The sequence below is a fragment of the Agelaius tricolor genome, unplaced genomic scaffold (genome assembly GCF_023055355.1).
Source record: "Agelaius tricolor isolate 1412-34295 unplaced genomic scaffold, bAgeTri1.0.p SCAF_75, whole genome shotgun sequence".
In the NCBI taxonomy this organism is placed as follows: Eukaryota; Metazoa; Chordata; class Aves; order Passeriformes; family Icteridae; genus Agelaius; species Agelaius tricolor.
The window spans coordinates 498,270-526,037 of NW_027269335.1; the positions used below are offsets into that span (position 1 = coordinate 498,270).

The 27,768-nt window shown below is 48.9% G+C and overlaps 1 protein-coding gene across 1 annotated transcript; it reads right to left on the minus strand.

Moving 5' to 3' along the window:
• Positions 1 to 204: 204 nt before the first annotated feature.
• TWIST2 (twist family bHLH transcription factor 2) lies at positions 205 to 27,768 on the minus strand. Its single transcript, XM_071418081.1, has 2 exons — positions 26,860 to 27,768; positions 205 to 1,035 (listed from the first exon to the last, which is right to left on the minus strand). Exon 1 carries the CDS (start codon positions 27,369 to 27,371, stop codon positions 26,889 to 26,891), a length of 483 nt encoding a protein of 160 aa, XP_071274182.1. The 5' UTR covers positions 27,372 to 27,768; the 3' UTR covers positions 205 to 1,035; positions 26,860 to 26,888.

A 27,768-nucleotide genomic window follows, 5' to 3' on the forward strand; every position in this document is an offset into this window, starting at 1 on the left:
GAAGGTGTTGGGTTTTAAGGTCCATTCCAAGCCAAATCATCAGCCCAGACAAGTGATGCTCACACCCTCTGCACCCCATCACCCCACTCCCTGGGAAAGGGTTTTTAGCCAAATTTCTGAGTGTCAAAACACTGTGGGGCACAAGGAAGAGTCTCAGCCTCTGCTGGGGGCTGTGGAGTCAAGAACATAAATCCCAAACCCTCGGTAGCTGCATGACATCTTTATTTTTACTGGCAAGAGAAGCAGTATACACAGCGACATTGCAGTCTCTTAGCTCGTTAAAAATATCTCAATAAATAAAACAAATAAGCAACATATACACTGGAACAGAAAATGAAAACAAAAAAAAAAAAATTAAAAAAATCAAAAAAGGGGGAAGGGGATGAGCGGTAGCAAATCATGGAGCAATAAGGGAGAGGTGGCAGAGTGTGGAGGGCAGTCTGTAATCCAGGCTGTACTTGAAACAATTCATGCAGGGAGCTGGGGGCATAGTGGTGGGCTTTTTTCCTTCTTTTCCTCTTTTTGCTGAGAGCCTTGGTCCAGTTTTGCCATGACTGTACAAGAAATCAGGTTTGGAATTTAAAAAAAAAATATATATAAAAAAAGAAGAATGCAGTTAAGGGGAAGTAAAACTTGAACCCAAAGATGCCTCATAAATGCGTTCCTGAATTAAGATTGTTTCCAGAAAAAAAACAAAACAAAACAAAACAAAACAAAAAACAACCAAAAAATTAGTGATAAAACACCAAACGCACGGACAGACAGACAGACACAGAACCCCAACAACAATGAACAACCAGGAATGTTGCTTCTCCTTCTCTCTTTGGTCAGTCGTTCTGGGGAGAGATGCTGCAAAGGCTCAGCCCCTTCTTCTTGGTGCTGTTTTGCTACTCAGTCTGAAATGCTCTGCGAGAGTTCAGAGCGAGAGAGGTCAAGAGGGGTCTTTTGGACCAGTTTTCTTGAGGTTTTTAAGGTTTCAGAAGCTACAAACTTGGATATATCCCAATTCCACTTCAGTCGCAGACACTGGACAGTCTGGAGAAAAGGAAAAAAAAGAAAAGAGAAGAAAAATAATTACACTAAATTCAGGACATCTTTCTGAGCTAGGTTGTGTGGGAAGGGCTTTTTCCCTACAAATCCAGGCTGTGGTTCATCACCAGGTGTTGAATCCTGCCCCTGGTTCCAGCAGCGTGGAGTTAATCCAGGCACTGGGCAAGATCCAGGAGCAAGTGGAAGCACAATTCCTTTAGGCTTTTGGATAGACAGCCTAAATTCAGAGTCTGGTAATGTCACAGCCTGGTTTGCACTGGGGTTTAAAATGGTAAATCCATAGGCAGGAGCAATGTATCCATCAAAACATCAGAATCCCAGAATGGTTTGGGTAGGGAAGGACATTAAAGCTCATCTCATTCCTCCCCTCTGCCATGGACAGGGACAACTTCCACCATCCCAGATTGCTCCAAGCTGGCATGGAACCCTTCCAGGAGCAGGGAAAATTCTGTGGGACAAACTCCATGACCCAGCAGTGCCCCTGGGATCCCCTCTCCTGCTCAGGGCAGGGATGGCTTTGCAGGCAAGGTGCTGTTCCTGCCTTCAGCAAAGCCACCTCAGCTCAGATATCAAAAAGCAGATATAATTATTTCCTCCCACTGAGGAAAGCTTCCATTTAGCTGATTTCCTTTCCTTTCCCTCTCCAAGTTATTAATTATCTAATTACAACCACATTCTGCAGACCAGCTCGGGGACTTGTCAGGCTGCCCAGGAGCACTTAGGAGAGCTCCACCTCTCCCGGTGGTTTGGGGATGCCCACCTCTGACAGATGACAGGCTGACCCTTTCCCCATCCAGGGAGGGCTCCAGGAAAGCAAAATAAAACCCAGGCAGGAGGAAGATACCATGGAGCAATTTGCTGATTTTATTTTTTGAATTTATTATTTTTTCCAGCCAGCAGAAGGAAGGGGTGGAGGATGGTCACACGAGGTTTTGCTGTGCCCTGCTCTTCTCTGAATATGGCTGACACAAAACCGAGGTAAAACCAGATAAAAAGCTGGTCTAGTTCCAGGGATTTTTTTAAATCCCACCCAAGAGCAGAGAGCTCAGCACAAAGCTGCTCCCAGGGCAGAACTGACGTCTTTAACCCTGGCTGAGACCCCTTGCTCTGCCTGCTGCTGCCCTGAGGCCTCTCCTTCCCACTGGTCCTTTCTGGTTTCCAGCTCCAGCTGGAGAACTGGGAATTCCACAGCACTTCAGTGCTGTGGGGCTGATTTTCCTCCCTGTCATGGTCAGGGCATGGTGATGGCCTGCCCTGTGGATTGTAGGTTTTCCAGAGCTCTGGGATGGCTCTGCCACATTCCACCTCATGCTGGTTCTGTGGAACTGGATTGGCTTTTTTGAGAAGCCTTTCAACCCAAACCGTGCTGTGATTCTGTGAAGTGGTGCTCTGAAATCACACTCTGAAATCAGACTCTGAAATCACACTCTGAAATCACTCTGGAATCACACTCTGAAATTAGGCTCTGCAATCAGACTCTGAATCTGGCTTGGGATCCTCATGTCAGCAACCTGGCCCTGTTTGGCTATTGCAGGGGGAAGGAGGGGCTGAGGAAGAGGGAAAATGCCCCAAAAAACCTCTGTGAGCCATCCAAGCTGGCCTTGCACACTCCCAGGGATGGGAACTGCTTTCTCCTGGGATTTCTTGGGGATTTCCAAGCATTTCTCTTACCCTAACACAGAGCCCAGCTGTGATGCCCTGCCTCAGCACAGCTTCCTCTGTCTGAGGCCTTTGCTGATCTGTTTTTCCCTGTTTTTGAAGCATTTCCCAGCCCACCAGGAGCATTCCCCAGCCCAGCATGGATGTCACAGGAGCAGGGAGCTGCTGGCCTGATGGAAGGTGGCAGCAGGAGCACAGCCCTGGCTGCAGGAAATTTCCCAACAGGTCCCCCAGGCCTTTGCTTATGTAGGATTGGGGTGGGTTTGGTTACAAAAGGATTGAAATAATTTCCGTGACATGGCTGAGAGTGCAAATGAAATGTGAAATGCAGGAAAACTGCTGGAGTTTGTTTGGGGTTTTTGGTTTTGGTAAGTTTCGCTGTTTTGTTTTGGTTTTGGTTGGGTTTTTTTGGGTTTTTTTTGGTTTTTTTTTTAAGGTAGCTTTTCCAATTCCTTTTAAAGTTGAGGGTGTAGAAAAAAGGCTCTGCCCCCAGGGCCTTTTTGTTTTCTTGCCCTACATCCCAGGCATGTTTTAGGGTGAATGGGGAAGGAGAAATCTCAGAGGTAAGGCCTGAACAAGATGGGACAGAGCAAACACGTCAAGGTGAGGAAAATGTGGCATTCATAGAATCCCAGAATGGTTTGGGTTGGGAGGGATTGTAAAGTCCATCCTGTTCCATCCCTGCCATGGTTGGGGACACCTTCCACTATCCCATGTTGCTCCAAACCCTATCCTTAAACACTTCCAGGGATCCAGGGGCAGCCACAGCTCCTCTGGGCACCCTGTGCCAGGGCCTTACCACACTCAGAGTGAGGAATTTTCTTTCTCACTGAATCTCTCCTCTTTCTAGTGTAAAAATTATTCTGGAATAGCCCCACCAGTAGCTTCAAGCAATGCTGGGTTACAGCACAAAAGCTGATGCTCCTGCTTTAGGAAATCACTCAAATCCCAATCCTGAGCTCAGGAGCCATCATTCCTAGCTGTTTTGGGAATAAGTCCCCTAAAAAGCCCTGTGGCAAAGATCAATCAAAAGATCCACGGTCAGGTTTGGACACTTGGCCTCCCAGCATCCCATGGGGTGTGAGCCCCTCAAAAACCTCCCAAAACTTCTGCTGCTTGAGCTCAAAATTTTCCATGCCCAATGGTGGTTCCTTTCTTGCCATTGTTTTTGTCTTGTGGGCAAATAAAATACGGCCCAGCTGTTTCAGGGTATGGGGAGAATGGGAAATAGCCAAAATTGCTGATGGCATCCCCATGACTGGGAGGATCACTGCTGAAGGGATGTTCCCAAATTATTTCATGGAGTTCTCAGCTGTCCCTGGAGCCAGAATCGATGGCAGCCACTCCAGAGGGTGGTTTGGGCTGGAAGGGACCTTAAAGCTCATCCCATTCCATGGGCAGGGAGATCTTCCATCAGACCAGGTTGCTCAGAGCCTCTTCCAATCTGGCCTTGCTTAAGTTTAAAATGCTCAAATTCCTTTAAATTTAAGCTTGTTTAATTTAAATATAAGCGTGTTTCAATTTAAGCCTGTCCTTGTTTAAATGTAAAACCATTTCATGATTTGTATGGTGCAAAAAAAAAAAAAAAAAAAAAAGGCACCTTAAAACAACAGAATTCCCTTGATTTTTTGGGATGTTTCCCACCACAAAAGCCTAAACCCAGAAGAAATCCCTTGATTTTTGGGGTGTTAACAGCAAAGGATAAACCCAGCAGAAATCCCTTGATTTCCACGAGCCAGGAAAGGAGGGAGCCCTGGAAAAGGCAGCAGGACCAGGCTGCAAGGCTTCAGAGGGGAGGAAGCAGCAGAGAAAGGAATTCAGATAATTGTGTCCGTGCGAGGGGGCGGAGAGAGGGCCAAAATCAGATCGAATGCTGCGGGTAGGGACAGACTGAAACCAGATCCCCTGGCTCGGGCTGTGCTGCCTCTGCTGCTCTACCCTTATCAACCATCCGCTCTTGAAGTCTCCCAGATGAAGGGAAAGCCACAATTATGTGCATCTCACAGCTGGGAAACCATTTCAAAACACATCCCTGGCAGAGGCTCATTCCTGAGCCCCGGGGAGAAGCCTCTCTCTGACTCAGCCCAGCCTTTGCAGAGCTTGGGGGATTTATCTGCCCATGGCTGGCTGGAGGTGAAACATCCTCCCTGCGTCCTGCAGCTCCCCAGTTTGTTATCAGGAGCAGTTTGATGGGTGTGTGGCATGAGGAAATGGAGATTGGAGCCTCGTCTCCTCCCCCTGGGGCTGTTTCTCCCTCTCCAGACTCTTGTGCATCAGTTTGCTGACACCTCCCTGGCCAGGGAGAACAGAGGATCCTAAAGAGGTGATGCCACAAGAAGGAGCCAAGGGGAGAGCCCTGGTCCTTCCTGCCTTCCTGGGTCTGCTCCCAGCCATTGGAGCAGGATGGAGCATGGCCACAAGGTTAGGGAGTGGACAGAGAGCTCCAGTTGTGAGTGCTCCTCTCACATATTGCCAGAAATGGCTCCATAATTTTGCTTTAAAGATGTTTTTGCCCCCCTCACACAGCTGCAGAAAGGGTCATTGGTGTCCACAGAATCCCAGAATGGTTTGGGTTGGAAGGGACCTTAAAGCCCATCTCATTTCACCCCCTGCCAAGGGTAGTGACAGTTTCCACTATCCCAGGTTGCTCCAAGCCCTGTCCAATCTGGCCTTGAATGGAAAGAACCCCTGGAGAGAAGAGAGGGATGCTCACCAAGGAGAGGAATTCAATGGCTTCTACCTGTGGGCTCAACAACTTCCCATGGAAAAACTTTGGGGCCCAAAACACCTAGAAGGAGCCAATTCTTCAACATTTCAGGTCATAGCCCAGCTAAAATCAAACTTGTGGGCCTGTGCTCACCACAGGGAGGAGAAGGGAATGCTGACAAGTGAAGCATTTTGCTGCTGGGATGCTCAGATGTTCTCTGTTAGGTTCTGCCTCCCTGCAGCAATATTTGGGCAGCCAGGAATGTTGGTCCCAAGGTGCCGCGTCCCTCCCTCACCAGAAAGTTAAAACAAATATAAAAACAGCTTTAAACCAGCATTAAAAAAAGCTTGAAACAGCAAAGGCACATTTCCCCCAGCCCTGCACTCCTCCACAGGCCGAGCAGGGCTGGTGGCAGCTGGAGGAGGAGGAGGAGGAGGAGGAGGAGGCAGGTTTGTGGGCGCCCCCTTTTGAAAACCTTGGCAGCACATCACTGGAATGGCAGCTGGGGATTGCCGAGGGGCGGAAGCCGCTAATGAGCAGTGGAGCAGGGAAAAGCAGCAGAGCTGCCCCGTGTTGGGGAGGCTGGGAGAGCCAGGAGCTGCCTGGCTGCCTGGTGGGTGGTTTGGGGGAACAAGCACCGAGGGACACCAGTGGCATCTCCTGAGCCAGGGATGGGGGCAAAGAGGGGCAGGAGTGGCCCCCGCTGGCCCTCCTGGGTAGCAGAGCTCATCATTGCTTTCTTTGGCTCAAATCCACTGCCCCACACCAAAAACAGGAGAAAGGTGTGGAACAAAGAGGCAGGGAATGAGGTGTTCTCCTGGTGCAGCTCCAGGGCAATACCCAGGCTGGGGAGGAGAGCTTGCACAGACACTGATGCGTCCCTAAAAAGCGGCTCTGAGGCTCACACCAAGGGAGAGAGCAGCCACATCCCACCTTGCTCTGCCTCCTGTGTCCCACATCCTGCAGCCTTCTTGGATACAGGCGGGCTCCAGCTGCCAGGCACTGCCTGAAATGCACACCCAAAACGGGGCCAAAGCAGTGGGAATGGCTGTTGGAAATCAGGGAAGGAGGGTGGAGTTGTCACAGGTGGCCCATCTGCTTCCCCTGAGATGCTCACAGTGACAGATCCCACCCTTCACAGACACAGCTGGCAGCCCGAGGGAGAATTTCATTTCATTTAATTTAGGACAAAGCTGGCAGTCACTGGGACATGGTCTCTGGTCCCTCTGTGCCTCTGCAGGGATAAATACAACTGAGATATGAACTGGGCTGTGAGAACACCCCCCTTGCCTCCACCATGTTTTAGGAGAGCAGATATTATTGGCCAAAGGGAAACCTTTCCTCCACCCCCTCAGCGCTCCTGCCAAAATAATACAAATTCTAGGAAAGACACCTTCTCTAAAAATAAACATATACATCTGTGCCTTTCTTCTTTTTCCAAGGGAACTCTGTTGGTCTGGCCTGCTCAGCCAGCAGCTCCTCTGCTCTCACAGTTTTCCTGTGTGCAGCTGCAGTTCCCAAACCCCAGCAGCAGCAGCATCCCTGTGGGATGCTCCGGGATTTTCCTACCCCATGGATGAGACTCTTCCTATGTTTCCCCACTTTGCCTGTCCTTGCACAGATTAAATATTTTGGGAGAAAGTCTGGCTGTACCTGTGGCTGAGCATAAGGAGGAGCACAAAGTGCAGCACAAAGGCTCTGTAGTAACCTCTACTCCTAGGAGTAAATCAGGGGAAGGATGACAGCCATCCATTATGACTGACTCAGCTGCGTGGATTAATGCCAGTGGAATTAATAACAACACAACCCCCCTGTTTTAAAAGCATCTAGGGTTTAAACTCCTTCTTTCAAATAAAATAATGGAAAAACAAACACCAAAAAAAAAAAATTGGGGCCACCCACTAAAAAGCAGAGACATAAATTCCACAGAATTCTGGGGGCTTCTGGGAACAATCCATGGGACAGGTACGACTGCCCCGGGAACTCGGGGTGCTTTTTCATGTCCCTGACACAAAGCAGCTGAGACACCTGCGGGCCAGATGTGCACAGCTGTACGTGTGCTGCTGCCCATCAGCCCTCGGCTCCCACCCCGCTCCAGATGCTGGCCCTCACAAACACAGCTTGGAGAGCCGGGCTGGAGGGGGGAGCTGGGAGCTCAGGCATTTCTCCCTTCTCAGGAGCCTCCTCCGCACGCAAAGCCCTCAGCAAGAGTCCCCCTGGCCTGCACCGTGCAAATCTGGGCCAGAGACCCCCAGGGGAAATTTGGGGAGAGACACTGGCATCCCACAGCTGTGAAGTTTTAATGCCCCGGCATTAAAAATTTCCCCTAGTGGGGATTTTTAATACCCTCTGCATTTAAGACCCAAAACCTCATCAATACCTGCTGTGGAATTGGTGTATCCTGGTGTTTATCCACAGTTTTGCCATCTCTCCATGGGCACACATGTAAAGGATTTTACCTTTTCCTGCAGAAAGTATGGCACTTGTGCCTACAACTCTGGGAAGCAAAATCTTGCTTGTCCTGAGTTAGCCTTGGAAATGATTGCTGAAAAAAGATCCTTTTTCTTGGCATTTGGAGTAGGAATGAAGCTGTGTTTGCTTCTCAAAACTGCCAAAGAAATGCTGGGGCAGCTTCCCTGAAGCATGGGTGGATTTAATCCTGTTTTTACTCTTATGGATCCTTACAGAGTACCACAAGAAGCCCTCAGTGGGAAGAAGCCAGGAAGATTCCCCATCTCCTTGCCCGCTGTGCTCAATGCCCAGGTTTTGGACTCCCATCCCAGGTGACATTCCCAGATGTCTGCAGGAGAAAGGATGCTACTCTGGCATCTTCCCCCCACTAGAAGGCACACCCTGAATGTCCCTGAATTCCTCAATCCCAATTCCCTGGCCCCATCCTCAGTGTTTCCCACATGGCAGGTGCTGTTCCTTGTTCCTCAGTAACCCCCCCCCCCCCCCCCCCCCCCCCCCCCCCCCAGGCTCTGAGCAGTGGAGGTGATTCAGCCCCAGGACTTTGGGAAGGGATTGTGCCTGGCCAGGTCTCCATCTGGGATTAATCAGCATGTCTTCCTTGAAGTCAAGGGGCCAAATTCTCACTTGGAATAAACCGGCTTAACCCTGCTGCAGTCAATAAAGGCCCTCTGATCTTTTTTTTTACAGCAAGAATTGCTCAACTCTTTAAAATACCTGGGGTTAGAGGGTGCTGCCCTTGTGAAGGGGGAGTTATATTTTATATGACAAACAATCCTGCTGGGGGAAGGAGTCCTCGGCATGGAGTGAGCCACTCTGGATTTTGTGGAGCTGTGGTAAATCATTGGGATTGGGGTTTTGGCACCCTGGGAATGGTGACAGTGACTTGGATTTTAAATAGGTGTGATAGGCCTGGCTTGCTCTGCCTGCCTTATCTCCTCTTGCCCCGGGGCCCTCTGGATTTCAGCCCCAGCCCTTTAAGGTACTCAGCCTGTTCCCCTGCCCTGGTGTTTATAATCACCTCTACCCCTCTCTTTCCTCTTCCTCCTCCTCTCCTTGCCAGCCTCTTCCCAGGGTCTTCCTGGGGGTGTCCAACTCCTTGGGGTCCCTTGTGCAGGGCCAGGAGTTGGACTTGATGCAGGCAACAGCAGAGTGGCTGAATCTCCCCCAGGGCTGGTCAGGGTGGGGATATTTTATCTTTATTTCTGTGGGTTTGGATGCTGCCATCCTCCTCCTGTGGTCAGTGCATCCCCCCACTCCCTTCCGGGCTCTGAGCATCCATGAATCATTTTTCCAAGACTCCCAGGAGCAGCATCACTGCCTTGAGCCCAGCATGGGGCTAGCCAGCTGCTTTATGGGCTTCCCTGAAACTGCTCCATGGGTTGTGTTGGGCAGGCAAACCACAGGGAGCAGGACAGGGAGCCAGACCTTACTCACACCCTCTTCAGTTTCCAGCCTGGATAGCGCCGGGAGCTTCCCAACCCTCTGCTCTGCTCCAAAAGCCTCCCCTCCCATCAATGGACACCCTGAGGGGTTTAAATCCCGAAGCAATGACTGCCTAATGATTTCTAGAATCTTGTTTTATTCTGCTTGCTGTCTGTGCCGCTGCTCCCTGTTCCTTTCCTATCAATAAATTATCCCCTTCAGAGCTCCCATGTCAACTTTTCATCACACTTCTGGATTTTAGAGGCAAAACAAAGTTATCATTCCCTTGCTGCTGGTTTGCAAAGGAGAGCAAACACCAAGTTCAAATTTTCAGAGGAAGAAGTGTGCAGAGGTGGAACCTCTCTGCTCAAGGAGCAGGCAGATTGGCTGGTCAGTGTTCAGCAGAGGATGCAATCAAATGTTCAATATTTCAGTGTGTGCTGCTCGAGTGTGGAAACCCAGAGCACCACAGGGAATATTTCTCTGTCTGCTCTGGGGTGCCCTGACCCCCAGGGCAGCACTGACTTTGAATCTCATTCATGGAAAAAGTTTCCTAGAGTTCAAGATAGACTGGAGTCCACAAAAGTGTGAAATAGATTATAGAGAGTAGTGTAGGTGTATCACTTGGTGAGAAATTTAGGGTTTGGGATTTTTAGTATGTTGTGGATGGCAGCAAGATGGAGGGCACAGGGTGTCATCCTGGGTTTCTTCTTCATGCTTCTTCCTCCTTCTTCTCAATGGGTTTGGGTGGCATTTTGTAATTGGGCAGGAAAGTTCCCATTGCAGCTCTTTGGGATTGCAGTTATTGGGTTAAAATGGGAAATAATCTAGGTGTCAGTTCTTAATTGGATAGTTTAGTCTTAAAAGACCTTGTAACAAGAGATTGTTGGCCATTTTGTGCCTTCTAATGAAAAGCTGCAGAACTCACAGTAGTGAGACTGTTTCACTGATAAAAAAAAAGAAACACTCGAGTCCAAACATGAACTAGTGTCTTGAGTGCCTTCAACCAAGACACAGAGAAACCCACAACTGGTGCCTCCACACTCGAGGAGCAGGCAGATCAGCTGGTCAGTGTTTAGCAGAGAATGCAACCACAGGTTCAATATTTCAGTGTGTGCTGCTCAAGGAGCAAGGGGAGGATGCAATCACACATTCACTATTTCTGTGTGTGCTGCTCAAGAAGCAAACAGATCAGCTGGTTGGTGTTTAGCAGAGGATGCAATCACATGTTCAATATTTCAATGTGTGCTGCTCAAGGAGCAAGGGGAGGATGCAATCACATGTTCAATATTTCAGTGTGAGCTGCTCCAGGACCAAACAGATTGGCTGGTTGGTGTTTAGCAGAGGATGCAATCACATGTTCAATATTTCAGTGTGTGCTGCTCCAGGAGCAAACAGATCGGCTGGTCGGTGTTTAGCAGAGGATGCAATCACATGTTCAATATTTCAGTGTGTGCTGCTCAAGGAGCAAACAGATCAGCTGGTCAGTGTTTAGGGGAGGATGCAATCACATGTTCAATATTTCAGTATGAGCTGCTCCAGGAGCAAACAGATCGGCTGGTCGGTGTTTAGCAGAGGATGCAATCACATGTTCAATATTTCAGTGTGAGCTGCTCACCCCGCTGGCCGGCTGGGGTTTAGCACATGCTCTGCTGACTCAGAGCGGCGCAGCCAGCGACTCCCAGGAACATGATTTGTGTGCAGCACGCACTCAGCAGCCTAGGAGAAAAAGCCCTGGAAAATCGGTTTCCACGGTCTTTTCCAGCCTGTCATGCTGCAAAAGGGCAGATGTGTGTTCTGCTGTCTGCAGTTGTCAGGTTTTGGGGTTTGGGTGATTAAAGGAATGGGTTAAGTGGACGAGTGAGCACGGCTGACTCAGCTCGGCAGCAGCTGGCTGGCCTTGTTTAGGTTTGCCAGCTGCAAAAGCTGGGCTTGTTTGAGCCTCGCTGAGTGACCCCGGCGAGGTTCCCGCTGGGATAATAACCTGTGGCACTGATGCAATCCCTGCTCTGGGGGGAGCAGGAGGAGCAGCATCTGCTCCCAACAAAGGCTCCGTGCTGGAGCTTGGCCGTGCTGCTCCTCTCTGGGCTCTACTGTGGGCAGAGCTGAGCCCAGCTGAGCTGAGCTGGTGCTGCTGGGAGCCAGGGGCTTGCTCAGAAGTTGCTGATGGGCTCCTCTGCTGAGGTTGCAGCTCAGGGAATCTCAAAATATTTGGGTTGGGAGAAACCTTTACAGGTTGTCTGATCCAACACCTTCCTCTAGACTGGGTTTTTTCAAGCCCCATCCAAGCTGGCCTTGGATGTGAAGGGAACCTCTGGTTGACGCTGAACAGCTTTTCTGCTCTGTACAACTGAGTTTTACGCACGGTTTATATTTGCAGTACAAGATGTTTAAGTTTGGAATTCTCCAGGTTAAACCAGTGTGTGATATTTGTGAAGGGAGGGAGGCTGGGTGTTACATTTTGTGACTGAAATGAGGGTTTAGAGGCTTATTAGGAAATCAGATTGAATGCAGGGAGAGAATAGGGAAGCTTGGATCTGTCTCTGTCTGGAGAAATGTGTTTGTGCTTCTGCACACAACACACAGATCATCTGTGATCCCAGACTCAATTAAATACCTGGGTGTGGAGGATGTCTGGGGTGACTCAATTTAAGAACTTCTCACTCCTCTGTGTGCTTTTTACCCCTTAAAATGCTTTGGTTTTCTTGTGAAATTTCTAGTTGCCATTGTTACACAGGCACAGATGGGCCTCACCATACCATAAAAATCACAGAATGATTTGGGTTGGAAGGGACCTGAAACCTCATCTTGTTCTACCCCCTGCCATGGGCAGGGACACTTTGCTATCCCAGGCTCCAAGCCCCATCCAACCTGGCCCTGGACACTTCCAGGGCTGGGGAAGATCTGTATCTGTATATGCACTGCACTTTTCACCTCCAATACAGCACTTCCCCAGCAGTAAATATCACTGTGAATCTATGCACAGACATTCAGGTTAAAGGCACCCTAAAAGCAGCAGTGATTGAAATCAACACCAATAAATGAGATGATTTTGTCTGAAATAGCAGAAGAAATGCAAGTGCTGGGCCAGGCTCCCCTCCTGGAAGAGCACGGATGCACCCGACAGGAACCCTAACCTGACATCCCACACGGTTTGGCTGAAAAAAGTGATCTCTGCCCCCTCCATACTTATTTATATTTCCAGTTGACTGCATAATCTGGCCCTCTAGAAAGTCCCTTCAGGAGGTCACACAGCTGAAACAATAGCTAATGAATTTGTAAGAAAATTATTTCAGACTTATTAAATGCTTTCTTCCTTCCCTTCCAAGTGTTTGCATGCTGTTCCCAAGCTCTGTGGGGTTGGAATAAGGAGGCTGGCAGGACTGTGCCAGCTCCAAACACTTCAGGAGAGCTGCTGGCATTGCTTTTCCTTCCAAAGATATCCTCATTCTGCTCCCATCTCCTCGCTTGGTTGTTCCACCTCTGCTTTTAGGATGGCCTTAAGACCAGGGGATGAGGCTCTTGGACTTCTCCAAATGATTTCCATCTCTGCTCCATTAATCGTGGATTGGTTTGGGTTGGAAGGGACCTGAAAGATCCTTGAGGGTGAAAAGACCTGAGTTTATTCCTCCAGTGCCTGGTTACACAAGCCAGACCCTGGCTGCAGGAATTGGTGATTTGTGTCTGCCCTGAGGGGATCTGATCCCCATTTCCATGGATGCCAAGATCCTCCTGTGTGCATGGGGTGGGGACAAGGGGCTTAATTTTTGGGGACTCACTGCCCTGCTCTCTGGTGAGATCCAGCCAAGTCATCCTGTTGGCTGAGCAAGGGAATGCCTGTGGGATTTTCTTTGCCAGGAAAAGGAGCTGAGATCAGACATGGAGACAGCCTGGGACATGTGGGGACAGTTCTGAACCAACCTGTGCCTTCACTTGGACTTGAGCTGTGTATTCCAAACTTGACAATGCTGCTTCATCCTTATGCTGCTTTTGTGTGTCAGAGATTTTAGTTTTTCCTTGAGATCCAAAGAGCAACTAAATGATAAAGGCTGCTGGATAGGAGTTTAGGCTGGAATTTTCAGAAGGATCAAGAAAACTTGGTGTCTTTCAAAAAATTCCCAGCTCTGGAGGGGCCTTAAATCTCTTTGGCTTCAGTCTGCTCATCATCAACCCCAACAGATTATTAACTTAATTAATCAGTTAATGTAGTATTTTTAATAGGGTAAATTTCCAGCTTTTGGGTTTTAGGTGGAAAATCTTGAGCACATAATCTTTGAGTTCTAAACTAGCAAAAGAGAGCTTAAAATAAACTTTCTGGACTCCTGCCTCAGTTCATGTCTGATTAGGGCTGGAAATTGCTTTGGAATAAGGAGAGACTGGAGGAAAATTACTCCAAGAGGTATTTGGGCCTGAATTATCCAGCAGCACTACTCAAGCAGTTTTCCCTGCCCTGAGTTTTACATCTGTGTGCTGACCAGAGCAGTGACTTTTATTTTTATTTAAAGCATCCCCATCCCTACAAAAACCTCTGGTGGTTTGTGAACCACAGCTCTGCTGATTTAAATCACGCCTAAATCTTTAAGGCCAACCTGATTTATGCTGGAACTGCTGGCTCATCAGCTTTCCCTTTAATCACTGGGGTTGTTGGGACTATCCAGCCCCCCTCAGTCACTTTGCAGGATCCTGCTCGAACCGGAGGCCTCAGGATGGCTCCAGCCCAAGTGACCTCCTCGGGATCCTGGTGCAGAATTCTCCTGGTGGTACCCTGAGATCAGCAGATGCTGGCCTTTCTCTCAACTCCCACTCAGTGCCTCAAATCCCAGGGAAAGCTGTCCTTCCGCTGCTACACCCTCTGCTTTGAAGACAAAAGATGATTCAACAAGATATTTGAAGTTGGGGGGGTGGTGTGTGTGTGGGGAGGGGGGGGGGAGTGGGTTGGATGGTTCAGCTGCCTTCCAAAACTTACAGGGCTTTCCAAAACTAGAATTAGGACATTTCCAAAGCTGAAATCAGGACATTTCCATGCACAGCTTGCCCTCTCCAGAGCTGCCCTGGCACTGATGCATGGCAAGACCCGTAGCAAAGCTAATTCTCCTGTTTGCAATTCTTCTCCCAGTCCTTCCCCAGTTATGTGGCTGAGATGCCCTCTGCCTCCCAAAAGCCCCAGAAAAGCAGCCTGTGGATAAATGATTTGGGGCTGTGATGGGTGTGAGGAACCAGTGCAACTCCAAGGAGAGTCTGGTTGCACCAAGCGGGTGCCTGTGGAGCCAGAGTCCCGCTATTGGTTTGGGCTGTATTTTATTTTATTCATGGCACAGCCTCTCTCTGCTTGTTTGGGAAGTTTTCTCCTGCCTTTGCTGCCTGGAGCAGATCCCAGAGAGCAGCACAGCCTGCTCTCTTCATTATCTGCCCCACTACTACCTCTTTTTTATTTTTCCCCTCCCTCCTTAGGTCACTTGTTTTGGGTCACTTTATCCTCAGAGCTGAACCCACGGCAGGGTTTTCCAGCTTTGTTGCTTCTGTGACTCAGGAGGGATGTTTTGCTCTCATTTATTAGTTTTTCTGGACAGAATACAAGAGGTTAAACACTTCAGAGAAGCTTATTCTGTATTTACAGCCGAGGTAGGTTTCTAAATCAACAGTAGGTCGTGTATTGGAGTGACTCACAGAGCTGCTTAACCTTTTTCCTTCCGTTTTTGTCCCACTCCAAATCTGAGGCACAGCAACATCTGCAATTCAGATCTCTGAGATGGGAAGCTGTGAAAGGAATATAAAGGGCTGAATGTAAATCCAGCCTGGTGGCACGTGAATCCCTTCCCTCTGGTGGCAAGGTCCTGCCTGCTGGGGAGGAGCAAGGCGGGCACTGCAAGAGTTAATATTTGCTTTTTGCAGGGGAAACTGAGGCACCATCCAGCAGGGCACCGGCTGGAAAGAGCCACAGCATCCCATGGCACTTCTGCTGCCTGCCAAAAGCAGTGGGAAACAGGAGGTGACCAGAGCAGATGGGAGCAAGCTGGGGGCTCCCTCCTCACCCATCGCCTCTGCAATTTGCTGTGCTTCCATGTATATGTGTGTGTTTTTATTTTTTTGGGTATATTTAATGAATATTTTGAATAAAACAAACATTATTGAGAGAGGAATAGAACTAGAAAGAAGTTTCAAAAAATAACCTTACAAATAAGACTAGATACTTTAGAGAAATAGTTAGCTTCTGATTGTAATAGCATAAATTATAACATCTATACTGTCTCACCCTTCTTATCAGACTAAAAATAAAATAAAAGTTTTTAAAATGCTTCTCAATTACCCCATTTCTAAGTCAGAAAAGGGTAAAATCTGATACTTCAAACCCCCTTTTTTTCAGTGTGGAGTTACAGACCTCCCTTGTTCCTTAGCAGCAAAGCAGGCCTGAGACATTTTCACTCCCAAATCCCAACCAAACCCCTGCACTTCTCTCCCCAACAGCATTTAGTGTCTCTCTTCTAAGTGATCCCTGAAATCTTTCAGGTTTTGGGGTTTGTCCCTCTCCTCTCCCTACCCCAGGATCTTCAGGATGGTCCTGCCAGCTCTCTGTGCAGTTTTTGAGGTCTCAGCCTGTGCTGAGGTGCTGCAGGAGCCCCATGGGCACTGCATCTCTCTGAGTTCCAGCTGATTCTCATGCACCCCAATCTCTGGATTTTTAAGGAATCCAGTCCCTCAGGGAAGGGCAGATGCTTTCTGTGGCTATCAGCAGCTCTGGAGGATGCTTGTCCTGCAGGATTAGGGCTGACCTGGGAGGTTCCTTGTGTTTAGGCCACGAATTGCCTTGCCAGCTCTGTGTGGTTTTTCCCTGCTGGAAAGGACTGTGCTGCCTGACCTTCTTGGAGTCATCTTTAAAAATTGGGGTTGTTTATTGAAGTGGCTGTTGATAAAGGAATGGGGTAGACCTGTGCTTTTTGTGTTTGGAGCTAATTTAAAATCTGTTAAGAGGAGGACTGGGCAGGGTTAATCACATACTCAGGAAAACACAGCAGAGAATTGAGATTTTTTTTTTATAAAAATAGTTTTTCTTTTAGAAAGGCAGCTGTGACTGCAAGGTGGAAGCACACTCTGACCCTAAATTAAATAACCTGGGAGTCTGCTCTCCTGATGATCACTGACGTGGGATGTGCCCAGTGCAAAATTTGGTTCCTCCTTGTCTCAGGCAGTGAGACAGCTCCTGGCTGCTCCCAGCTATCCCTGATGGACACACAGGAGATGTTCCCTTGGCACACAACCCCAAGCCCACCTGATTCTTTATTTAATGCAGTTTACCCTGCCCTCTAGTGCCAGCAGGTGCTGAGTCAGCAGCTCCTGTGGTTTTCCACCTTTTCCTTCTCCCATTCCCTGGGAATCTGCAGCTGCTGGGGAGAGAAAGGAAGGAATGTGGCCAGAAATGTCTGTGCACAAATGTGTGGGGAGTGGGCACCCCAGAGCAGCTTTGGAGCGAGCACGGGTGCTTGGAAGGAGATTTTGGAGATGTTTGCAAGGAAAAATGAGCTTTGTGAGGGGAATGGGAATACACGTGGCAGGCTGTGCGAGGGGAGGCTTCGGAGGTTGTTGAGCTTAAAGTGAAATCTTCAAGCCTGGGAAGTACTTGGAGATGAAGGGGATGGGGTAACACCTGGAGATAGATCTCTTGCTTTTCTCTCGAAGGAAAGGGGGGATAATTTTCTGTTTAAGAAGCCACCTGAGAGCCTTTTGTCCCCCTCTCTGCCGGGAGGGGAGGCTCCCCGTATGGCCGGGGCTCTGCAGGCACTCAGTGCTCCCCAAATCTCCTCCCAGCCCATCACACCTCCCTCCCTCTCTCTTCTGTGACCCTCCTGCTGTTTTGAAGAGCCCAGCAGAACGAAGTTTTACAGTTTGGGGTGCAGTGCCTCCCTTGGTTCTGGCTGCCGGGCTGGGTGTCCCTCGCTCCCTCTCTCCCTCACGGCGGCCGGGCCGGGCCCGCCGCAGCCTTTGCACAATTTCCTGGGTTATTTCAAGCTGTCGGGAAGGTCCGGCCGAGCTCGGGAGGGGCAGGCAGGGCTTCGGTACGCCAGCAAAAATGGAAAAACAGCCTCGGATAAGTCTCCTCCTCCCCTGTCCCCTCATCTTGGAGCCCAAATTGGGGAAAGGCGGAGGGGGCGAAACACAGAGCAGCACCCCGAGCCTGTGGGGTGACCCCCGGTTCTGCTGTGCTGACGCTGGCGGAACTCTTAGGGGTGGGTTTGTTTCTTTAAGGTGTCTCCCAGAGGGAGGATCAGCCAAATGCGATGTGGCAGCTCTGGTAACTCCTCTTGGCTTTCAGCACGGCCCTAGCTGATCACACAACTTGCTAGTGAAGAAGGTACAGCTGTCCAGGCCTTGGCAGGCATCCCCACCCTCCGCTCGCTGCCAAATCCTCGCTCGCTTTTTTATAAAAATTCTTAAGTTTCCTAAGAGAATGGAAATGGAGCAGCCTCATCTGCCTCCCAGCCCCATCCAATGCCTCCTGGACCTGCTGGAGCAAAGCCTGGTGTCCCTGCATCCCTCCATGCTGCTGGGATGTTGGCGGCCAGGGAGAGGGAGAGCCCAAATTCCAGGGCTCCTCTCCTGCTTCGAGGGGCTGGGGAGGGGACCAGGTTTAAGGGTTGGGGTCCCAGCAATGCCAGCACAGGGCTGGAGCTGTCACTGGGGGTGGTTTGGCATTCCTGGCTCGGGCATTCCCCTGGGAGAAGCTGGAAGTGGGGGTAAAAGCAATTTCGCCACCGGGCCACAACTCTCCTGAGTTCTGCCCTGGTTGTGCCTCATTGTCCCTCTTTGCACCTCAATGGAGCAGCTCCAAACACCCAGGTGCCAAATTGTCCCAGCAGCTTTCCCCCTGAAAAGTTTTAGGCATTGATTTCTGGCCCAGGCTCCCTGTGACAGCTCCAGGAAACCTTCATCTCCTCCTCTCCCTCTTTCAGAAATGGCCCAAACCCCCCTGGTTTTTGGAAAGTTTTAGCCCCGTGTGCAATTTTAGGGATGTGCCTGTGCTGCAGAGAAGCTGCAAGGCAGCCTGAGCAGTGCAATGGATGAGTAATTCAAGGCAGGGGGGGAGCCTATGGATTTCCTCTCCAGAAAGAGCTTTTGGATCTTCAAACAACATAAATGTGGCTGTAGCTGTGTGAGAAACTATGCAGTAGCATTTCAGCAAAAGATTAAGGAAAAACAGCATTTGGGGGACAAAAATACATTTCACAGCTGGTGAAATGATGGCATTAGGAAATAGCTCTGAATGTGCTCTAAAAGGGAGGTTTAGTTTCCTGGAGGAGCAGGGGTGAGTGTCCTTGGGACTTGTACACGTACCTCGGGCATTGCAGTGGGCATGAAAACCTCACTAATTGCAGCAGAAAATGAGCCAGTGATGCATATGTGAGAACAATAAACCAGTATGAAAAAAGGGGAATAGATTTCAGACTGTTGTGTTTCAGGCCAGGAGATTTTCTCTCTGATTTTGACATGATTATCCTGAAAAACCATATGATTCCACAAATTGATCCTGACATTATTAGCCCGAAAAATCTTACTATTCCACGAATATGCACAGCTAAGGAACAGCTACAATTTTCAAAGCCGTGTCTGTTTCCCTCAGCAACTTTAAAATATTTACCTTTTTCCACTCGTTGAGAGTGAAAGTATTGCCTGGTTTACAAAATAATAGCGCTTAGGAGGAAAGCTTCCAGATTAACTCGGTCCTATTGAAAATCTGCGTGTTTTGAGCTCCCAATTCCCTACCCTCAGCCTTCTGGGCACATGGCATTGCCCTGGGGGGGGTGCTTGGATATGTGGTTTTGGTGTGACAGGGTCTTTTTGAGGTGCTTCCCACTACCAACTTCCCTGGAGTGAAGAGGAAAAGCAGCGGTGAGCTATTCCTTTGCGCGCATTACAATGAGAAGTATTGATCATCAGATTGTTTGATTGTAAACTTTCCAAGGGAATCCCCCCGTTCATGAGGTGTAAGCTGATTCAAACAGTTCAAAAGCCTGAACCTCTTCTCAGTCCCAAAACCCAAGTGCAAGCTCATCACACCACGATGGAGGAGAGAACGCAGCCGCTGTGCCGCACTCCAGCTCCCTTCCAACAGCAAACATTTCAGCCCCATCTGGTATAAAATAGATTATTTAGTGCTGGCAATCCCAGGCATCTCTTAAACAGCCCCTTTTGGGGTCAGGGATGAAAAAGCCCTTGTAAAATGTTGGGTTGTTCTGTGCACAAACCCCCACAGAGCTGGAAGGGAACTTTGGAGATCGCGGGGCTGCGCCCGGAGCGTCGCGCTCGCAATTACTGCAGCAAAAAGGGCTTGGTGCTATCAGAAATTTCCTGGGCTTATCAGGCAAAACAATTAAGCAAAATAAATTAAAATATGCAGAACAGCCATCTTATCCAATGTGCAAAAGTACAAGTTAATATGCTGTGTGTGGAACGCTTTTAAAAAAAAAACTGCTGTTATCTCATCCGGCCTGTTTTTATTATGTGGTTTTATGCCCTGGTTTCTCACTGGGAAATTTCCAAGGGGGTGATTCTGTGGTACTCCCAGAGGCACTGCCGTGGGTGAAAATGGTCTGCTTCCATGCAGAGGCTCAATTCCTGCCACCCATCCTACGCTCTGGAGCCCGCTGATGGGCGAGCTCACCTGTGTGTATGGGGGAAGAAAGACTCAAACTCACAAGAACTGGCATAAAAGTGCCTGTGGGATGAATTTTGGGGCGTTGTGGGGTGGAGGTGGTGCTGGGCATCCCGGTGGGATAGACATGAGAAAGACAGGGAGGCAAGTGCTCAGCTGGGACAAATAGAAAACCTATTTTCCCCATTCAAACCCTTTTGATTAAGGAGTCATTAATAAATTTCGTTGCATCTCTGTCCTGGCCATATTCAGTGTGGGATTTTTGTGCTGCTGGGCAAGCGTGGTCCTGACAGCATCCATGGGTGATGGTACTGGAGTTTGTGGTGGGCCCGGGTGGGTTTTGTGGTGGTAGATAAAACTATAAACTCCTTTCTTCCCTTAACAAGGTGGTTTATCTCCAGTTACCAATGCCAGGTTGTTTGCTGGGAAGCATCTCCCTGTTCATCTTCTTCCTGAGTCCACAATTTTCTTTGTTTTATTCCTCGCATTTCTGAGTTTCTCCTCCCAGACAGGAATTCTGCCTAAGAAGCCGAATTTCTCACACAGAGAAATCACACCGTGATGTGCATAAAATTTACTATAAGGGTCAGCCTGAAATGTGAATTTTTGTGTCTCTGGCAAGTTAATTTTGTTGAGGAGCTTGGTTTTGGGGACACTGGGTGGATGCCTTGGGGATCCCCTCACTCCAGCCACCCAAAATGCTGTTTTTTCTAGGAAAGCTTCTCCCTGGCTCCATCCCGCCCTACTGAATTTTCCAAGCTGGATTAACTAATTATTTTTAATAGGAGGCTCAGCACAGCCGTGAGTCCCCCATTTCAGCAGAGCAATTGGGTTTATTTACATTTAAGCACAAACATATGATTTTTAAAGGAGGCCTGAGCAGCTAAAACCGAGGGCATAATCAGATAAATGACTGCACGAGGATTTTTGGTGGCTAAACTCACCCAAAACCCAATTCATGCATTTTAAAGCATGTGTTTGGCAGGTCTGATAACTCTTAAGGAAATGCTTCTTGGGGGTGGCAGCTAACAAGGCAAAACTATCTTATTAGGAATTCAATTAAAGCTAGGCCAGGCTTACTGGACCTCTTCCAGTAAATATATATCTCAAGCTGAACCCATAGACATCTGTCTCTTCTCTCACCCCCACCTCCTCCTTTTTCTGTTTTCCAGGCTGTGGTTGAAAGGTGGAGAGGAGATGGGAGGAAGAGCAGGGACTGTCGCTCACCGCAGAGTGCAGGGAACAAGGATTATTTTCTGGTTTGGTGTCTGACCACTTTTGTGATCTGGGGGAGAGTGGATCTGCCTCAATCCCACCCCTTGCCAAAGCACGAGTGTAAAAAAAAAAAAAAATTTAAAATCCCAAATCACGTAATTATAACAAAGAGAGGTTGGATCCAGGTGGATCCCAGCCCCTGGGCAGTGCCAGACTTCCCCTGGCCGCTGGTTTGGGAATGAAGAATCCATGCTGCCTTTCCTGTGCTCGTTTTGGAGTATTAGATCAACAAACTTTTTCCATCCAAAAGGCTCAGGCCACGGGGAGAGCCACCCGGAGAAGTCAGGGAACAAATCTGGAGAATTCAGGGATCTAATGGCCACTTAGAGCCCTCTGTTAACAGCAGGGCTTAGGAGTTGTTGCCGCTTATTTCACGTTTTTATGGGAGTGGTAACCAAACCTCGCTGTCCCGTTTGCACCCTCCTCCTGCAAGGAACCTGTCTCCAAATTCCCGACGCTGCTTCCCTTGATGTGACAGAGAAAGACTGATTTTTTTTCCTCCCCCATTCCCGAGGGAAAACCCTCCTTACCGCTAAACACTGATAACCGTGGGCTCTGGGTGGCAGATCACAAATAAAATTCAAAGAGGGATCCTCTGTTTTAGCCCTGCTCTAAGGCAGGAAGAGAAGCACATCCCAAAGAGCTCGCAGAGCACTGATTCCCACGTCTTCGCTGCACGACTGGCAGGGGAAGGACAAGGACATCGGGGCTGGGGGGACCGGCTGGGGCTGGCGTGGAAGTGGTTAAAGGGATGGGTCTGAGGGCAAGGGCTGCCTTGCCTTGATTTATGGGCTGGCTGAGTTAATTTGCTCTTTCTGTGTGATTAGTTGTCGTTGCTGAGTGGTCATCGTCCACAACTACAAATCTAATTAATGCCGGGATGCCAAGTGTTGTTTTGGTGTTGTTTGTTTTTTCGGTTTTTGTTTGGTTGGTTTTGTTTTTTTGGTTTTTTTTTTTTAATCCCTGGCAAATATTTCTACTGTTTTAATTCTTGAGAGCTGATCACTAATTAGCGCGAGTCTGCTAATATCCAGCTGGATGGTTTCTTGGTTTTCGTCACTTCCAAAATTTGCCTGAAGAAGGGAATCAGGAGCTCCAAGCAGCCACCGAGGTGTCTGGTGGGATCAGCAGCTTACAAGGAGCAATTTGCTTTTTCTTCCCCCTTCCCAATTTTCTGCAAAACCTGGGAAGAGGGGTGAAAAACCTCCCCGAAATATCTGCTTTCCCCATCCAGCTGTGATTCCCTGACGGCATTTCCAGCTCGCTCTGTGTTTCGAGGCTCTGGTGCCGTCCCTTTCCACGTTCGTGGCCTCATCAAACCCTTCCTGTAGCTCTCCAGCAAGACATAAATTCTGGAGGGTTTGGGCTCGGAGATTTCAAAGCCGTGCTGAAGCACATGGAAATGATTCTGAGGGCTACGGCTATAAAAATAATTATATTGCCGGGGGAAAGAGTGACATGAAATGTCCCCAAAAGAGATCTCAGCGGTGGTTACAGGATCTGTCCCAGCTCTGTAAGAGCCCGCTGTGATCTCCAGGGCTCATTTATCACTGCTACCTATAACTGCAGGAATTATGCCCCCAAAAAAGCACCGTAGGAAGGAATGTGAGGGGTGGCTGCTCAGGAGAAGCCTTTCAATCCCTCCCTTCGTTTTAATGAGGATGCTTTCAAAATTAGGGCTGCTCTGCAGAGCTGAGCGGTGTGAGGATGACTAATTTGGAGACAAATTAGGTCCTACTTAGCCCAAATGTCTGCCTCGATTGTTCCCTTAATGACCCTTCAACGCACATCCCTCCCGATAGGAGTTTCACCGCAGCTCTGCCTCCAGCAGATTAAGTAATAACATGTTTTTACCACTTTTCTAAGCGTTCCTTCGGACCCGATCCAGCATTTTTCCCTCCGCCATGCGTGTCTCCAGCTCTTTCTGATGGGTAATTCATTTATTTGCGTCTAGCCCCTGGCAGATTTGTCTCTTCGCATGTCTCCTTCTCCGGAGCATTTCCCTTGCACCCTCTTTTTCAAAGATCCCTGAGCCTGAGCGGTTTTTGGCTGACTGCAGCGTGTTTGGTGTCTGCTGGGTAACAGATTTATCCTTTCCCAAGGAAAGACACGAACGTAAACAGAGGATCCAAAATGCATTTTGCTGGGCTTTTTAAATGCACTGAGATGAAACCCCCACCCCTCCCTGCCGCTACAAGGCTATTAATGTAAATACCAAACTTTACAATCCTTCCTGTCAAGGAAACTTATTTACATTTTTTGAAGGATGCGTATAAAAAAATGGGGCTTTTGGGACAAAAAAGGGCTTCGTTCCAGTGTCACTACACCCCCAGTTAACTGTGCAGACACTATAGAATTAGATTTTGTTCCCAGGGCCAGCAGAGATAACATCTGTTTGCTCCTTTAAGGAGAAAAACGAAATAGGATGCTGGTGTTTTATACTGGAAACAGCCCTACAAATCTGAAAGGGCGATGGGATGAGGGCTCTGGGTTGAACACACGCATTAAACGTGGCTTCTCCAGCATGGAAAAGGTGGGAAAAGCTGTTCCCAGCGCCAGTGCCAGCCCAGGGGAGGCAAAGGGCTTGTCCCCAGTGCGTGGGAAGGAGCAGCAGACTGGTCTTACTGGTGCGGGGCTCAGGGCTGTTCTGCTGTGCTGCTGGTCCTGCCATCCCAGCTGGACCGGTTTTATCCCTACCAAAAGGAGTATCAGGAAATATACTTTTTTCCCTGGTTTGTTCTTTTCAGTTTAGAGCCTGTGGAACATTTCGAAAGCAAAAGGGAAAGGTGGCTGCGAGGGGAAGGGCGCAGGTGCCGGCGGTGAGGATGGGGAGATTTTGGGGGGAAGGAAGGCTCGGCTGAAACATCCCTCTGCAGTCCTAGAGGTGCAAAATCTGCGCCTGTTTCTCCTGCAGCTCCCGGAGTCAGTTGTCTGGAATTCCATGGAGCAGAACAGGAAAAGCTCTCGTGGCCAGGGGAGCGAGCAGCAGTGACCTGCTGACGTTCGCAGGGGCCAGGTGGCATTTTCCCAGTTCCCAAGGCTCTGATTTTCTAATCAAACAGCTCCTCTGATTTTTGTTTTGCTTGCAGCCGGAGGGGAATGAGCCTTCCCCCAAGGAGAAAACCTTTCCTTGCTTCTCTCTTCCCAAAACCTCAGGAGAAGGGAGGATGGCAGCCCAGCCTGAGCGGTGCTCACCCCACATTTGCAGTTCCTACTCCCTAGGAAAGGCAGGCGCTGATCCCAAACACACACAGCAATTTCTTATGGAATTTTTGTCCATTGGGGCAGCACAGGCTGCTCCCCTCTAGCCCATAAAAAGTCCCACCACCCAACTAAACTTGCCTGTTTTCAAGGGTTTCTTGAGGACCTCGTTGTAGCTTTATTTTTTATTTTCTGGCAGCCGTAATTTCTGTCGCCATAAACGATAGAATTTGACACCGCACCGCACCAGGCCATTTGTCAACAACCTTTTCAACAGTCCAACCACACGCGTGTTCCTGCACAGCACAGGCACAGGGAAAGGGGCAAAGTTTGGGATCTTCCTCTGCAAGAGCCACCACGGAGCCTGGGTTACGGCAAAGGAGCCGAATTCCGATTTATTCCAAATCAAACCAAAACGTGCCGGGGTTTGGTTCTGCATTGTGATTTTTCCATTATATCCACACATTTTTTTGGAGATAGGAACAATCTGAGCACCTACCTATAAAATCTGTCTCATCAGAGCAATGTTAGTAATAATTTAATCAATGTAGGGTGTAAAACACGGTTTAAAAAAGGCAAGTTTTGTCCCATGTGCTAGGAGGGTTGTGTATTAGATAACAGATTTCCAACCATCCTTGGCTAATGGCAACACATCATTTGGGAAACAACAGAATCAATGCATTGTTCCAGCCCAGCACTTTCCTATTCAGCCAATCTAAACTGCTGAAGAAATATGTGTTCGGGACATTTTACATCTGGTTTTGACAAGAAGCCTGGGTTTTTTTGTGGGGATTTTTTTTTAAATCTGTTTGCTGCAGTTTTTTAGCCAGATTAGCATGGGAAAAGGCTCTCTGTTGTATAAACGGAGGGTTTTGCTTTTGAAAAACCCACTCAGATTTGGATTTTTGCAGTTGAAATCGGGGCATGACATGCAAAATATAAGAACGCCAAAGATGGCCATAAACCCCACGACACCCGTGTTACCTATTCAAATAAAACCAAACAACAGGCAGCTCTTGCAGTGGGCAGAATAACCAATTTTGAGACTTTTTTTCATATTTTGGGGATTCACTAGAAGACCTTAATTCCAGCACCAAAATGCAAATTCCAAACCATTTCAGAATGCAGGCAAAACATTTACATCTAAAATGGTTTTAAGTCCGTTTTACACCACTAGTAAGTCCTGGTTTCATATTTTTTTACCTTTTTGAAGTGAGGCACTGCAGTTGCATCAAGTTTTTGCCTGGTTCTGTATATTATTAATTCAAAGGGGCCGTTCATTGCTGATCGAACAAAGATGGATTTGCCTCTTTAAACAAGCCTGGCCAATGGGCTGGGATAAACTTTCCTCCTCAACTCTGCACATGATGAAATTATTTCATTTTTACATCATAAGGGTGGCGGGGAAAAATGTCCCTTCAGAGTGTTTGCTTGGTGAAATGGGTGTGTGGGCTCTGTTTTATGTAGGGAGCCCCAGACAGTGCCCGGCCAGACCCAAACTCCGGCTGACACTATGCAGAGCTGCTCTGCTTAATTAGCTGGAGATGAGGGTGTTATTAAAAGGCTTTTTTTCCCCTGTCCTTTCTGACTGTTTATTCCTCCCTCCCAGAATATTACAAAGGCAGCTGAAGAGGAAGTAGTTTTCTGCTAATGGAAAGTGACGAGGAAGGGTTTGGTGAGGAGAGTAAATAAGAAACTGCGCCTAACGCCAGCCGCTGCTTTACCGTCACTTTGGGGAAGGGAAACTGGACAAACCCAAAAATTTAGCAGACTTTCTCCTATGTCTGTTTGCTTTTTGCTGTGTGAGGGGGAAGGGGCACAGTCTGGGACTGCAGCCGACATCTGCTGCTTGTTTCTTTTAAGAGAAACGCAACCTGGGGCGAACCCGTCGCCGAGCCCCATGTGGGTCCTGCTGACCCCCGGCCCCCCAGCTGGGAGGGGATGTGACCACCACGGGGCTCAGCACTGGGGTTTTTGGGGTGCAGGCACCCACAGAGCGGGGCAGCAGCTGTTTTGGATCCCCTTGTCAGCCCGTTGTGGCCATCACCTTTTCCTCTCCGAGCCCTTCTCCGAAGCAGCGCTTTCTGGCAAATGTCACACGGTGACGGTTTCCCCTCTGTCCCTCATCACCCAGCTCTCAACACCATCCCCCTCTTACTCCCCATTCCCACAGAGCAAAAGCATGCTGATTATTATTTCCCTCCCCAGTGCCCCAAAATTTTGGAGATATCTCATTTTTGCCTTCCTGGAAGCTCCATTTATTTGAATTTCCTCCGGCACAGAGGGGTAGCGGGAGGAACTGGACGTGCCTAAGTTGCCCTCCAGGTCGGCGACCCCAAACCCATCAGCATCCCCAGCATTCCACAAAGGGCAAAGGGAGGGAAACAGACCCAGAGCATCGATCAGGAGAAGAGAAACGGGTACCTACCCCTTGGGCTGGCCCGGCCCGGGCGGTGGCTAGTGGGAGGCCGACATGGACCACGCTCCCTCCATCCTCCACACGGAGAAGGCATAACTGAGCCTCTCGTGAGCCACGTAACTGCAGCTCGTCATCTTACTGTCCATCTCGTCGCTCTGTAGCACCTGGTAGAGGAAGTCTATGTACCGAGCTGCCAGCTTGAGCGTCTGGATTTTACTCAGTTTGTCAGAGGGCAGCGTGGGGATGATTTTCCTCAGGGCGGCAAAAGCTTCGTTGAGCGACTGAGTCCTCTGCCGCTCTCTGACGTTGGCCAGGATCCTCTGGCTCTGCAGTTCTTCGTAAGATTGGGAGCTGGGACTGGACTTTTTCCCCCTCTTCCCTGGGTTGGGGCTGCCATCTTCGCTGGACTTCTTACTGTATCTTCTCTTCCTGCCAAATCTCTTTGGCTGCCTTTCCAGCTCCTCTTCACTGGTCCCCAAGCTATCCACAGGGGAAACAGGAGAACTGGAGCTTTCTTCCATGCTTTCTGAAAGAAGGGGAGGGGAAGAGCCTTTCCCCCCCTCCTTATGTTATGTGAGTGTGTGTGTGTCTTAAATGTGCTTTAAATTCCTGAGACAGATCCTTTGGAAAAACAGGAGGACTCTTTTTCTCTTTTTTTTTCCTTTTTTTTTTTTTTTTTGCTGACCAAACGTTTTCCAGGTTGCTTGAAGGGCTCTTATTTCAAGGACCGAGGTTGTGTAAAAAAATTGAGGTCTTGGAGAGAGGAAGTTATTCTAACTTTTTGGAAACTTTAGCTGAGCTCAGTTGCTAAATAGTTGTCAGAAGTGAGGGAGGTGCGGGGCTCCCTCCTGATTGGCCGGCCAGGTCGGTGGGAGGAAGGCTTTTCCCCCGCTAAACTTTCACAGTTTTATGTTACAC